This window comes from Ranitomeya imitator, chromosome 5 (genome assembly GCF_032444005.1).
Source record: "Ranitomeya imitator isolate aRanImi1 chromosome 5, aRanImi1.pri, whole genome shotgun sequence".
NCBI classification, from domain to species: domain Eukaryota; kingdom Metazoa; phylum Chordata; class Amphibia; order Anura; family Dendrobatidae; genus Ranitomeya; species Ranitomeya imitator.
Genome location: NC_091286.1, coordinates 171,481,960 through 171,496,044, shown reverse-complemented (window position 1 = coordinate 171,496,044; position 14,085 = coordinate 171,481,960). Strand labels below are relative to the sequence as shown.

At 45.3% G+C, this 14,085-nt stretch overlaps 1 protein-coding gene across 4 annotated transcripts in view; it reads right to left on the bottom strand.

Annotated features, from left to right (window-relative positions):
• The window catches only part of PHF10 (PHD finger protein 10), a 307,704-nt gene that overhangs the window by 255,076 nt on the left and 38,543 nt on the right, over nt 1–14,085 (bottom strand). For all 4 annotated transcript variants that reach the window (XM_069769324.1, XM_069769323.1, XM_069769325.1 and 1 more), the window contains exon 2: nt 9,907–10,034. In XM_069769324.1, the coding sequence (XP_069625425.1) occupies nt 9,907–10,034 (128 nt within the window). The remainder of the gene's footprint in view (nt 1–9,906; nt 10,035–14,085) is intronic.

The following is a 14,085-nucleotide window of genomic DNA, read 5'->3' as shown; positions in this document are numbered from 1 at the left end:
TCCCATCTCAATTCCAGTCAATTTTGCATTGAAAAGTCAAATCGCGCTCCTTCCCTTCCGAGCTCTGCCATGCGCCTAAACAGTGGTTTGCCCCCACATATGGAGTATCAGCGTACTCAGGACAAATTGAAAAACAACTTTTGGGGTCCAATTTCTTCTCTCACCCTTGGGAAAATAAAAAATTGGGGGCGAAAAGATCATGTTTGTGAAAAAATATGATTTTTTATATTTTTAAGGCTCTGCATCATAAACTTCTCTGAAGGACTTGGTGAGTCAAAGTGCTCACCACACATCTAGAAAAGTCAAATCGTGCTCCTTCCCTTCCAAGCTCTGCCATGCGCCCAAACAGTGGTTTACCCCCACATATGGGGTATTGGCGAACTCAGGACAAACTTTTGGGGTCCATTTTCTCCTGTTACCTTGGTAAAATAAAACAAATTGGAGCTGAAGTAAATTTTTTGTGAAAAAACCTGAAGGGTTAATAAACTTCTTGAATGCGGTTTTGAGCACCTTGAGGGGTGCAGTTTTTAGAATGGTGTCACTCTTGGTTATTTTCTATCATAAAGACCCCTCAAAATGACTTCAAATATGACGTGGTCCCTGAAAAAAAATGGTGTTGCAAAAATGAGAAATTGCTGGTCAACTTTTAACCCTTATAACTCCCTAACTAAAAAAAAAAATTTGGTTCCAAAGTTGTGCTGATGTAAAGTAGACATGTGGGAAATGTTACTTAGTAAGTATTTTGTCTCTGTGATTTAAGGGCATAAAAATTCAAAGTTTGAAAATTGTGAAATTTTCAAACTTTTCGCCAGATTTCCGTATTTCTTCACAAACAAACGCAGGTAATAGCAAAGAAATTTTACCACTATCATGAAGTACAATATGTCGAGAAAACAATGTCAGAATCATCAGGATCCGTTGAAGCGTTCCAGAGTTATATCCTCATTGTTGCACGCTGCTGCCTCGGGTGCCTTCTCATACTCACCTGTCCACGGCGTCCCGGCACGCTTCTGCTTCTCCTGCTGCTTCCGATCTCCTGCGCGTTCGTCCCGTCTCTGTCTCTCCTCGGGTGCGTGCGCTCCTGATCCTACTGCGCACAGCACTCGTTGATTCTGCCGCTTCCTTCGCTCCTTCTTATGCTCCTGGAGGACCCAGACCCAGAAGGTACACTGCCGCTCTGCATATCAGGCCGCCTCTTCCGTTTGGCGGTGCCTAATTATCATTTGTATCCTTGCAAGTGATTCTGGCTCCGTGTCCCTCCGCGCTCTGTCTGCAGTCAGTCTTCTGACTTTGTTTCCCTAGCCAGTCTGCCTTTGACTAACCTTGCTCTCCCCTTTGTTTCCTTCCAGCTCCAGTCTGCCTGTGTCTCCATTCCCTCAGAGTTCCCGTACGTCAGCGTTGTCTCCTGTCCGTACCTTCACCTTGCCCGCCGATTTGTTTCTCACTTCTCCTAGTACTCCAGTGTTCTTGCCTATACCATCCACTGCCCTTAGGCTACGTTCACATTAGCGTTTTGCGCGGTTGCAGCGACGCATGCGTCATGTGCCCCTATATTTAACATGGGGGGCGCATGGACATGCGTTGTGCTGCGTTTTTCGATGCATGCGGTTATTTTTGCCGCAAGCGTGGGGTGCAGAAAACGCAGCAAGTTGCATTTTTTTTGCATCCAAATTTCGGCAAAAAAGGACGCATGCGTCGCAAAACGCTGCATTTTATAGCATGCGTTTAGTTGCGTTTTTGTTTGCGGTGCGTTGCGTCACCGACGCAACATCGCACAACGCAAATGTGAACGTAGCCTTACTCTGTACGTTTGTCTCCCTGTGCCTCTGTGTCCAGATCTAGCCATTCCCTTCTTGTCTCTCCTTCTGTTAATCCCATTCTCTTTTGTACCAGCTGCCGTAGCAGTAGTCTTACTTGGGCCTGCTCCTACCACTCCCTGTATAGGGGGTGGTCTACTTGGTCCCCTCGCCCAGGGGAGGTTCGCTGTCGCGGTTCAGTGGGTTCACCCCTAGCATTTTCCGCATAACACTCAAAGGGACAGTGGTCAGAATTGTAAAAATTGGCCCGGTCATTAACGTGCAAACCACCCTTGGGGCTTAAGAGATTAAAAGGAATCAGTCACCCCAAAAATCAGACCCTATTATACACATACAGTGGGGCAAAAAAGTATTTAGTCAGTCAGCAATAGTGCAAGTTCCACCACTTAAAAAGATGAGAGGCGTCTGTAATTTACATCATAGGTAGACCTCAACTATGGGAGACAAACTGAGAAAAAAAAATCCAGAAAATCACATTGTCTGTTTTATTAACAATTTATTTGCATATTATGGTGGAAAATAAGTATTTGGTCAGAAACAAACAATCAAGATTTCTGGCTCTCACAGACATGTAACTTCTTCTTTAAGAGTCTCCTCTTTCCTCCACTCATTACCTGTAGTAATGGCACCTGTTTAAACTTGTTATCAGTATAAAAAGACACCTGTGCACACCCTCAAACAGTCTGACTCCAAACTCCACTATGGTGAAGACCAAAGAGCTGTCAAAGGACACCAGAAACAAAATTGCAGCCCTGCACCAGGCTGGGAAGACTGAATCTGCAATAGCCAACCAGCTTGGAGTGAAGAAATCAACAGTAGGAGCAATAATTAGAAAATGGAAGACATACAAGACCACTGATAATCTCCCTCGATCTGGGGCTCCACGCAAAATCCCACCCCGTGGGGTCAGAATGATCACAAGAACGGTGAGCAAAAATCCCAGAACCACGCGGGGGGACCTAGTGAATGAACTGCAGAGAGCTGGGACCAATGTAACAAGGCCTACCATAAGTAACACACTACGCCACCATGGACTCAGATCCTGCAGTGCCAGACGTGTCCCACTGCTTAAGCCAGTACATGTCCGGGCCCGTCTGAAGTTTGCTAGAGAGCATTTGGATGATCCAGAGGAGTTTTGGGAGAATGTCCTATGGTCTGATGAAACCAAACTGGAACTGTTTGGAGGAAAAAGAATACTGAGTTGCATCCATCAAACACCATACCTACTGTAAAGCATGGTGGTGGAAACATCATGCTTTGGGGCCGTTTCTCTGCAAAGGGGCCAGGACGACTGATCCGGGTACATGAAAGAATGAATGGGGCCATGTATCGTGAGATTTTGAGTGCAAACCTCCTTCCATCAGCAAGGGCATTGAAGATGAAACGTGGCTGGGTCTTTCAACATGACAATGATCCAAAGCACACCGCCAGGGCAACGAAGGAGTGGCTTCGTAAGAAGCATTTCAAGGTCCTGGAGTGGCCTAGCCAGTCTCCAGATCTCAACCCTATAGAAAACCTTTGGAGGGAGTTGAAAGTCCGTGTTGCCAAGCGAAAAGCCAAAAACATCACTGCTCTAGAGGAGATCTGCATGGAGGAATGGGCCAACATACCAACAACAGTGTGTGGCAACCTTGTGAAGACTTACAGAAAACGTTTGACCTCTGTCATTGCCAACAAAGGATATATTACAAAGTATTGAGATGAAATTTTGTTTCTGACCAAATACTTATTTTCCACCATAATATGCAAATAAAATGTTAAAAAAACAGACAATGTGATTTTCTGGATTTTTTTTTCTCAGTTTGTCTCCCATAGTTGAGGTCTACCTATGATGTAAATTACAGACGCCTCTCATCTTTTTAAGTGGTGGAACTTGCACTATTGCTGACTGACTAAATACTTTTTTGCCCCACTGTATATATTTAAGGGACACATTGCAGAGCAAGGTACTAAAAGCTGCAAAAGAGGAACCAAGCTGTGGTACCTACGGTTTGCCAACTCCTAGTGAAATCAGTTTTTCAGTGTGACCCTCCCCCACTCAAGATCACCTGCCACCCGGTGTCCCCCTGTATCCCCAGCAAAATTCTCTGTCACCCTTTATTTCCCTCTAATCCCCATAAAAGGCTACCGACATCCAGTGTCCTTTTCTAATCCCCACCCAAATTACCTGCCACCCATTGTCGCTCACCAAAAGCTCCTGCCACGTAGTGCCTCCCTCTAATCCCCACCAACTGCTACCCAGTGTATAACTCTGATCCCACCACAAGCCCCTGATAGCAAGTGTATATCTTTAATCCCCAAAAGACCCAGCTATCCAGCATCTCCCTCTAATACCCACCAAAAGCCTGTCACCCAGTGTCTCCCTGTAATCCTTACAAAAATCTCCTGCTACCTAGTGTCTCTGCAACTTCCCACCAAGATCAACTGCCACCCAGTGTCTCCCAGTCTTCCTCCAAGGCCGGGATCACACACGCGAGAAACACGTCCGTGTCTCGCATGTGAAAAACAAGCTCTGGCACCGGCACTCCAGAGCGGAGCGTGCGGCTGCATAGCAACACATGGAGCCGCACGCTCCACTCTGGAGTGCCGGCGCCAGAGCTTGGATTTCACATGCGAGACACGGACGTATTTCTCGCATGTGTGATCCCGGCCTAATCCTTACTAAAGCTCCTGTCACCCAGCAGTTCAATCTAATCCACACCAAACGCTCAAACCACCCAGTGTCTGCCTCTAATCTACACCAAAAACCCCTGCAGTCCATTGCCTCCCTGTAATCCACACAGGAAGCTCCTGCCACTCAGTATGTCTGTCTTCCTCTAATGAGCTTCACGCCCCCCCACACCACATCGACAGTGGTGGCAGAGCTTCACATGTCCCCCACACCACATCCACAGTGGCGGCAGAGCTTCACATGTCCCCCACATCGTGTGTGTGTGTGTGTGTGTGTGTGTGTGTGTGTGTGTGTGTGTGTCTGTCTGTCTTACGGTCTGTGCATAACGTCCATGTGGCTCGTACCAAATTGAAAAGCATTCAAGAAATTTCTGAATTTTATGTGTTAAAGGGAACCTGTCACCAGAAAAAATGCTATTAAACTGCAGATTTTTATTATTATAGCGCCATTTATTCCATGGGTTAACCTGCAGGTTAATAGCGCTATTAATCTGCCCTGCGCCCACTCTTGGCCGAACACTGCTGGGAGAAAATGAACTTAATTCCTCCCCATCTGTCACAATCCATTTTTGGATTTGTGACAGCTCTGGTTCCACACACATTAAAGCTTTTTTTACTTTCAGGCCATTGGGGGTTAAATGCAGATTTTCCCCGCTGGCAACCTGGTGTTACTGCATTAGCTGATGTTGCTGGTGACCACACCCACATCCTTTAAAAGGTCACCTGGTGCATCAGCTGACTGTTGGTGATACAGGTCCTTTCTGGAGACCAACCTAGCAGGAGCAGCTCTCTGGTGTCAGCCAAGTCTGGTGTTTGGAGCTGTTGCTGTACTATTTGTGGTGTGGAGTTTAGCAGCGGTATGCAGAAGCCAAGTGCTGATTTTATCCTACTTTGTCCCTTTGTAGTTTGTGCATTCACTTCTTGGTATTCTGTTCCCCTTAGGGTATGTGCACATGTCAGGATTTCTTGCAGAAATTTTCCTGACAAAAACCAGACATTTCTGCCAGAAATCTGCAAGCGTTTTTGGTGTGTTTTTTCCCAAATGCATAGAATAGCGGGAAAAACGCAGAAAATCCGCAAAATTAATGAACATGCTGTTTTTTTTAACGCGATGCGTTTTTTTCGCGGAAAAAAACGAATCATGTGCACAAAACATGCAGAATGCATTCTAAACGATAGGATGCAAAATGTATGCATTTTTAATGAGTTTTTATCGCGAAAAAAACATGAACGTGTGCACATGGAGCCTAAGGGTACCGTCACACAGTGCAATTTTGATCGCTACGACGGCACGATCCGTGACGCTCCAGCGTCGTAACAATATCGCTCCAGCGTCGTAGACTGCTGTCACACTTTGCAATCTACGACGCTGGAGCGATAATTTCATGACGTATGTGCGATGTAGAAGCCGTTGGTTACTATGCGCACATCGTATACGATATATGTTACACCATGCAATCATGCCGCCACAGCGGGACATTAGACGACGAAAGAAAGTTTCAAACGATCTGCTGCGACGTACGATTCTCAGCGGGGTCCCTGATCGCAGGAGCGTGTCAGACACTGCGATCTTGTAACTATATCGCTCGAACGTCACGAATCGTGCCGTCGTAGCGATCAAAATTGCACTGTGTGACGGTACCCTTACTCTCATATTGTGTCATCCTGTTTATTTGCTTTGCGGTGCTATTTACTTTGCTCACCTCCTGGGTTGGGGGCTTAGCTCAGGGTTTAAACAGGAGATAGGGACAGATAGGTAACTTGGGCCTCCCCCTACCTTCAAGGGTACCCCCAAGATAAGGGAAGACAGGGCTCCCCCTAGCCTGAGGGGGAGTTAAGGGGCCCAGATTCCTCATCTCCTGTTTTCCCATTATTGCCCGTGACATTATCACCAACCGAACTTAGTTTTTTTTTTTGTTTTTTGGTGACTCATGGCTCAAATGCAGGCCTTTGCCCAACTGCTCCAGTCAGTCAATGATGAGCTTAAGGGTCTGCGTGGTGAGGTGGTGCAGCAGTTTATGGGGTTCTCGGCCTCAGCTCAGGTGCAGGCTCAACAAGAACCCAAGATATCTCTCCCTAACAGGTGTTCTGGAGGGAGAGATACATTTTTGGTTTTCAAGAAAGCCTGCAAGTTGTACTTCAGGCTCCGCCCTCGTTCATCAGGGAGTAAGGAAAAGCGTGTGTGGATTATAGTCTCCCTTTTCAAGGGTGATCCCCAGTCCCGGGCCTTCTCCCTGCCGACCAGTTCACCATCATTGCGGTCGGTGGATGGGTTTTTCACGGCATTGGTGCTGGTGTATGGTAATCCTGATGGCGTCTCTCTGGCGGAATCCCGACTCCGTCAGATCAAGCAGGGGAGCCGACCAGCTGAGTACTTCTCAGAGTTCAGGAGGTGGGCAACGGATACACAGTGGAATGACCCCAAGGTTACAGGATCCTCTGGTGCAGTATGCTGCCCCCAGCTCATTGGAGGCCGCCATGTCCCTTGCCATTCGGGTGGATAGACGCTTGAGGGAGAGGCATACACCTAATGTGCCCCATGTAGTCATTGCTAGGGAAGAGGACACATCGGTGCAGGTGGATGAACCCATGCAGGTGAGAGGAGTAGGTTCCCAAACGGGGTTGCCTGCAGTTCGTCGTGGTGTGGGGGCATGTTCTTACTGTCGGCAGACTGGTCATTACACCAATGTCTGCCCAGCTCGCACCAAAATACCATCATCCACTCCGAAGCGCGTCCCACTGGTCGTGTGGAGGGAGGAGAGCAGGGAGTGTATATTTCATCCATTTTCTTATCTCAGTGCACCATCCCTGCTGAAGTGGTGGTTTGGAGGGGTGACAGACAATTCCGGTGCTTGTAGACAGTGGAGCAGGTGTCAGTCTGGTGGATGCTCACTTTGTCCAGACCCATGGCCTGAGGTGTAGGATGCTAGCGAGACTCCTAAGTGTCTAGGCCATTGACTTTGTTCCACTCAGCCAGGGGAGTGTTATCCAAGTCCTAGACAATATACATCTGCGTATAGGGACATGACATGAAGAGTCCCTGTCGTGCTAAGTCTTGGAGGGCATGCCAACTTCCATGGTCTTAGGACTCCCTTGGTTGAAAAAAAACACAACCCGGTCATAGATTGGGAAGTAGTCAGCTGGGGTCAGTCATGTAAGGACTGCTGCCCGGGAGCTACGATCTCTGCCGTCCTTCTACAACCTACCCCTTCTTCTCCAGTGGGGGCAGCAGAGGTGCTGCCAGGGAGTAGGGGCAAAACTCTACCCTCACTTTATGCTAACCCGGTGTGTCAGAGACCTCTTAGGAGGAGGGGTCTGGTTAGGGTGGTGGTTCCCTCTGTGCATTGTGGGGGTGTGTGTTTGGTGACACAGGGGGACGCCTCTGTTGTCGGTTCTGAAAAGAGTTCACCATCTTGTGGCATGAAAATAAACATTCAGGTCCGGATCTGTGTGAGAATGAATACATATGGGTGTCCATCAAAGACATCAGGTGGAAGTATGGTACTGGAATCTGGAGTTAGAGGGTAATCGGGCCATACCGGGTGTCGGCCATTCTCAACCCAGGGACTTACCTGCTGGAGTTACCCCCAGTAATGCCCGTACACAACTCATTCCACAGGTCGGCGCTCTGGAGATTTGTGCCGCCAACATTATCTCCATCGTGCTGCATTCGACATAAACCTAAGGGTCAGGTGAGGGACGAGATGAACTCTGGTGCATCGAGGCATCCTCACCATATGTTGTTTACTGGTGAGGTCCAGTGTTGAGGGTCCAGAGGCCCCTCGTTGAAAGGGGGTACTGTCACAATCCATTTTTGGATTTGTGACAGCTCTGGTTCCACACACATTAAAGCTTTTTTCGTTTCAGGCCATTGGGAGTTAAATGCAGTTTTTCTCCGCTGGCAACCTGGTGTTACTGCAGTGTTGCTGGGTCAGCTGATGATGCTGGTTACCACGCCCACATTCTTTAAAAGGTCACCTGGTGCATCAGCTGACTGTTGGTGATGCAGGTCCTTTCTGGAGACCAACCTAGCAGGAGCAGCTCTCTGGTGTCAGCCAAGACTGGTGTTTGGAGCTGTTGCTGTACTATCTATGGTGTGGAGTTTAGCAGCGGTGTGCACAAGCTAAGTGCTGATTTTTTTTTTTACTATTACTTTGTCCCTTTGTAGTTTGTGCATTCACCTTTTAGTATTGTGTTCCCGTTACTCTCATATTGTGTCATCCTGTTTATTTGCTTTGTGGTGCTATTTACCTTGTTCACCTCCTGGGTTGGGGGCTTTGCTCAGGGTTTAACAGGAGATAGGGACAGGTCGGTTACTTGTGCCTCCCTACCTTCAAGGGTACCCCCAAGTTAAGGAAAAAGAGGGCTCCACCTAGCCTGAGGGGCAGTTCAGGGGCCCAGATTCCTCATCTCCTTCTCCCATTTACTGCCCCGTGACACAATTATTCCGGTTTTAGTCACATGGGCGGCGCTGGTTAAGTCGCCACACTGAGAATACAGAGTGAAGGTTGTATCTGCGCTCCGGGCAGTGACGGACACTGGCTCTGCATTGGGGCCAGGTGTCAGTTAGTGTCAGGGCCATGGTTGCAGCCGCCATTCTGTATACTCAGGGGTGAATGAACTAGCAAATCCCCGATAACTAAAACCAGGACGCTGCGGGGAAATAAAATTAATTTCTCCCAGCAGTGTCCTGCTCACAATGTCCCCTTCCTACGGCTCTTCTCTGCGTTGGGAATTCCAGCAGCGAGTAGGCCATCTACTTCAGGACACACATTGTGTCAGAGTATTCTTTTTAGAACACAGCAGGCTGGACTGCCAATCTCAAAATGGCTGCCCCATGAATTGTGATCATAACATAATTCATGTATTCACACTAATTATGCTTTCAAAAGCAATTTGATTTATCCAATGGTTATTTAGATATACAGCCTCCTTATTGCCATTTCCCCTAGTATTTGTGAAGGTGATAAATCCTCTTTTAGTTAAGTCCACTGCCGCTAGACAATGGTTTCTTCCAAGTTTGAAAGTGGGGAAGCCTAGTGTGAGCTGGATCTGAGCAGGGATATAGGGCGGCATTGCCGGAGAGGTGACATCATGGAAGCCAAATAGTGATATGAGCTTGGTCCACACCAATTGTTTTGGAAGGTGGTTAGAGTAATTGGGTTTACTGTATACTTGTTTGCATGGTAAATGATGGGAGTGGAGCCATCACATTTATATTATTGCAGCTGTAAATGTAATTTGTAATTGTACAATTACTTTTTTTCTTCTCCTCTACACCTTGCTAACCTACCAAATTTCTTGTTTTTCTTTTTTAACCATGGAATACAAAGGTTTGCATGTAAGCTGTACACACATAGGTAGGATGTTTTAAAACATTTTTATCATTATTGTTTTATTTTAGATAAAATATATTTACCCAAAATCTAGGTTAGAATTTTCACAACTAGGGGTGCTTTCTCCAGATGCTGTTCGTTTTCTTTTAGGGGGCTGACTGCCATCATTGGAATTTTCCTCCAGATCTCTTCCATCATTTGAATTTTCTTCCTGCAACATGGAAAATGTAATGCAGATATTAGTTTAACTCTTTCACGCCACAGCCTGTTTTCGCCTTCGTGAAATTTTTACAACTCTGACCAGTCACTTTATTAGGATAACGCTAGAACGCTTCAACGGATCCCGCTGATTCTGAGAATGTTGTTTCATGACATATTGTACTTCATGATAGTGGTAAAATTTGTTCAGAAATAAACGCGAGTCATATTGAAAATATTGGAAATTTGGTAAAACTTTTGAAAACTTCACAATTTTAAATCTTTATGCCAGGGGTGGGAAACCGCAGGCCCCAGGGCCATTTACGGCCCTCGATGACCTTTTATCAGGCCCCAGAGCAGATTCTCAGGGACCGCATTCTTGGGCAGGGAGATGTCTTTTGATTGCCACCAGCTCATTAATTTCTTCTTGCTCTGTTAGCACACACACACAGGGTTCACTACTAGTGATGAGCGAATATACTCGGTACTCGAGATTTCCCGAGCACGCTCGGGTGTCCTCCGAGTATTTGTAAGTGCCTGGATATTTAGTTTTCATCGCCTCAGCTGAATGATTTACAGCTACTAGCCAGCATAAGTACATGTGGGGGTTGCCTGGTTGCTAGGGAATCCCCACAGGTAATCAAGCTGGCTAACAGATGAAAATCATTCTGCTGCGGTACTGAAAACTAAATCTCCGAGCACTTACAAATACTCAGAGTACACCCAAGCGTGCTCGGGAAATCTCGAGTACAGAGTATATTCGCTCATCACTATTCACTACTGTACACTGGAGGGCATGCAATGAAAGATTACATCCTGACACCAGTGCCAGAGTCAGGATGTACTTTGTGGGCAGGGCTTTGAAAGGAAGGAGAGCCATTTGACTTTTGCAATAAATGCTAAATTGGCTTGAATCAATAGCAGACGCCATGTCTTGTTTGAAGAGCCCCTGAGGTGCCCTAAATAGTAGAAACCCCCCACAAATGACCCCATTTTGGAAACTAGACCCCTCAAAGACTTTACCTAAATGTGTGGTGAGCACTTTGACCCCTAAGGGGCTTCACAGAATTGTATAATGTTGATACAAGAAATTTAAAAAACACATTTTCCCAACAAATTTTGTTTCATCCCCCATTTTTAAGAAGTTTTCACAATGGTAACAAGAGAAAAAGGGATGCCAAAATTTGTTGTACAATTTTTCCAAAGTACACAGATACCCCGTATTTGTTGAAAAACAAATGCTTTGGCGCATGGTAGGGCTGGAAAAAGAATGAACACTATTTTGGATGAAATACCTTGTGGATACCATGGCACATTTGAAGTGTTCTGGTTGACATGCCAAAACAGCAGAAACCCCCACAGGTGATCCCATTTTGTAAACTACACCTCTCAAGAAATTTATCTAGGGTAGCAGTGAGTATGTTTAAACCTCAGGCGATTCACAAACTTGTATAAAATTCGGCAGAGTAACTGAAATATTACTATTTTTTTCCACTAAAACATTGCTTTAACCCCAGGATTGCAATTTTCAAAAGGGGTAATAGGAGAAAAACAGCAATTTGTTATGCAATTTCTCCAGAGTACATCAATACCCCATAGGGGGTCAAGAACTACTTTTGAGGCACATTGCAAAGCTCAAAAAGGAAGGAGCGCCATATTAAAGGGAACCTGTCACCCCCCTCAGGCGTTTGTAACTAAAAGCCACCTTGTGCAGCACAAATGCTGCATTCTGACAAGGTGGCTCTTTTAGTTATGATGCCTGCACACGCTGAAATAATCACTTATAAAATGTGCCCCCTCTTACCCTGAAATGTTCCCGGAGGCGGGTCTTTCCTTGCTAATCAGACGCAGCACAGCCGTCACTCCGGGACTGTGCGCGCCGGGCGCCGCCTCCTCAGCGCCGTTTTCAAATGAGCCGGCACCTGCGCTCTTTTCTCAAGCCTTGGCCATGCGCAGTCAGCGCTGCCCGTCCTCTGTCATCATTTGCAGTGTAGCTGACTGCGCCTGTGCGGCCGCCCTGCCCGAGATACCACCCCACGGTGTCTTCTGATTTATTCTCACTGCGGGGCTGGGATCCCGGGCAGGGCGGCCGCACAGGCGTAGTCAGCTAGACTGTAAATTAGGACAGAGGATAGGAAGCGCTCACTTGGCCTGTTTTGGAGTTATAGCTTTTTTTGTTCAGTGAATGTGACCTCCTAATGCTGCAAATTCCACAAATGAGGATTTTCAGTTCTTTAAAACATATCAAATCTTTAGAAATTCTACTGTGCCTAATTTGGAACAGTGCATTTTGAGTTTTTCATTTTGGAGATTATACTGTAATCATTTGGGAGGTTTATTCAATAAAATTCAATGCATACTCTAATTAGGCTGATTGTCATTTGCACTGGCCATTTAGGAAAATCTGAGAAAAATGTCATTTGCATAATTTGGAACATGGTGTATATTAGAGTCATTACAAACAGAGTGATGCAATTCAAGTGTTTGTCTGTTAATGTTGATTATGGATTACAGCCAATGAAAACTAAAATGTCATTATCTCAGTGCAATACAATACTTTATATGATCAGCTTGAAAATTAGTTTAAAATCCGAAATGTTGGCCTACTGAAAAGTATGTTCAGTAAATGCATTCAATACTTGGTCGGGGCTCCTTTGGCATCAATTACTGCATCAAGGCGGCTTGGCGTGGAGGCGATCAGCCTTTGGCACTGCAGAGGTGTTATGGAAGCTCAGGTTGCTTTGATAGCAGCCTTCAGCTCGTCTGCATTGTTGGGTCTGGGGTCTCTTATCTTCCTCTTTACAATACTCCATAGATTCTCTATGGGGTTAAGGTCAGAAGAGTTTGCTGGTCAATCATTCAATCATACGTGCAGATACATCTGTATGTATGACTAAAAAGACGGACACCGCCGAATCACAGGTCCTATGGCGTCCACAGTGCCTCCTCCATCTGCCTCATTATCGGGAATCTTCCACCGGGGGTTCCGTTGAATCACTTATTTCAGAGATTTACATGGAAACCCTGGTGTAAGTGCTCAACGCAGAGTGCAGGATAAATGTGCGCCAAGCCTTACTGCAATCTTCGGAAGGCAAAATGATAAAAAAAAACAACAGGTGAAGAATTGATTTTATCTATTTATTATGCCATTTCTGGTGTGGAATAAGTGATTTGGCTATTTGACTCTTCAGGTCGGTGCGATTACAGCGATACCAGATTTATACAGGCTTTTTAGGTTTGGCTGCTATCACATACTAAAAGACGCTTTTTTTTTAATTGTAAAAACAAGTTTTTGCATCACCATGTTTTGAGAGCTACAATTTTTCCACATTTCAGCCGACAGTCATGTGGTGATTTTTCATTTCAGCCGATAGTCAGGTATTCTGATTTTTGAGATGCAGAATGAGGAAATATCAGGAATTCTGAATTGTTTTGAGTGGGTTTTTTTAATTGCCGTTCCACGTGTAGTAAAATTGATAAGACTATTACAGTGATAAAATATTTTTATGTTTTGCCACTTTTTCATAAACTTTTATAAAAAAAAAATTGTTTTTTGCATCGCTTTATTCTGAGAGCTATAACTTATTATTCCATTTTTGGAGCTTTATGGCAGCTTGTTTTTTGCGGGATAAGATGACTTTCATGGCTACAACTTATTTTGAATTGCATTTTATTCCAGTTTTTGTTTGGCGGCATGATGAAAAAAGCAAAAGGTTTTTGCTCCTTATTGTTTTTTTTTTATTTACGGTGTGCACTGAAGGGAGGTAACAAGTGTGACCGTTTTATAGGTCTGTTCTTTCCGGACGCAGCAATACAAAACATGTACTTTTTTGTTTTTTACATAAAATATTCATTTATTGGTTTAATTTTTTTTTTTGTGATTTTATTTTTTTATAGTTTTAAAACATTTACTTTTCATCAGTCCCTATATGGGACGTCAATTTTTATTTGGCTGATCACTGGTCTCATACTATGCAATACACATGATTGCATTGTATGAGACCTGACAGTTTTATACTGTCAGATCGCTTGTTAGACTAACAAGCCACCGTAGCTGACAGACC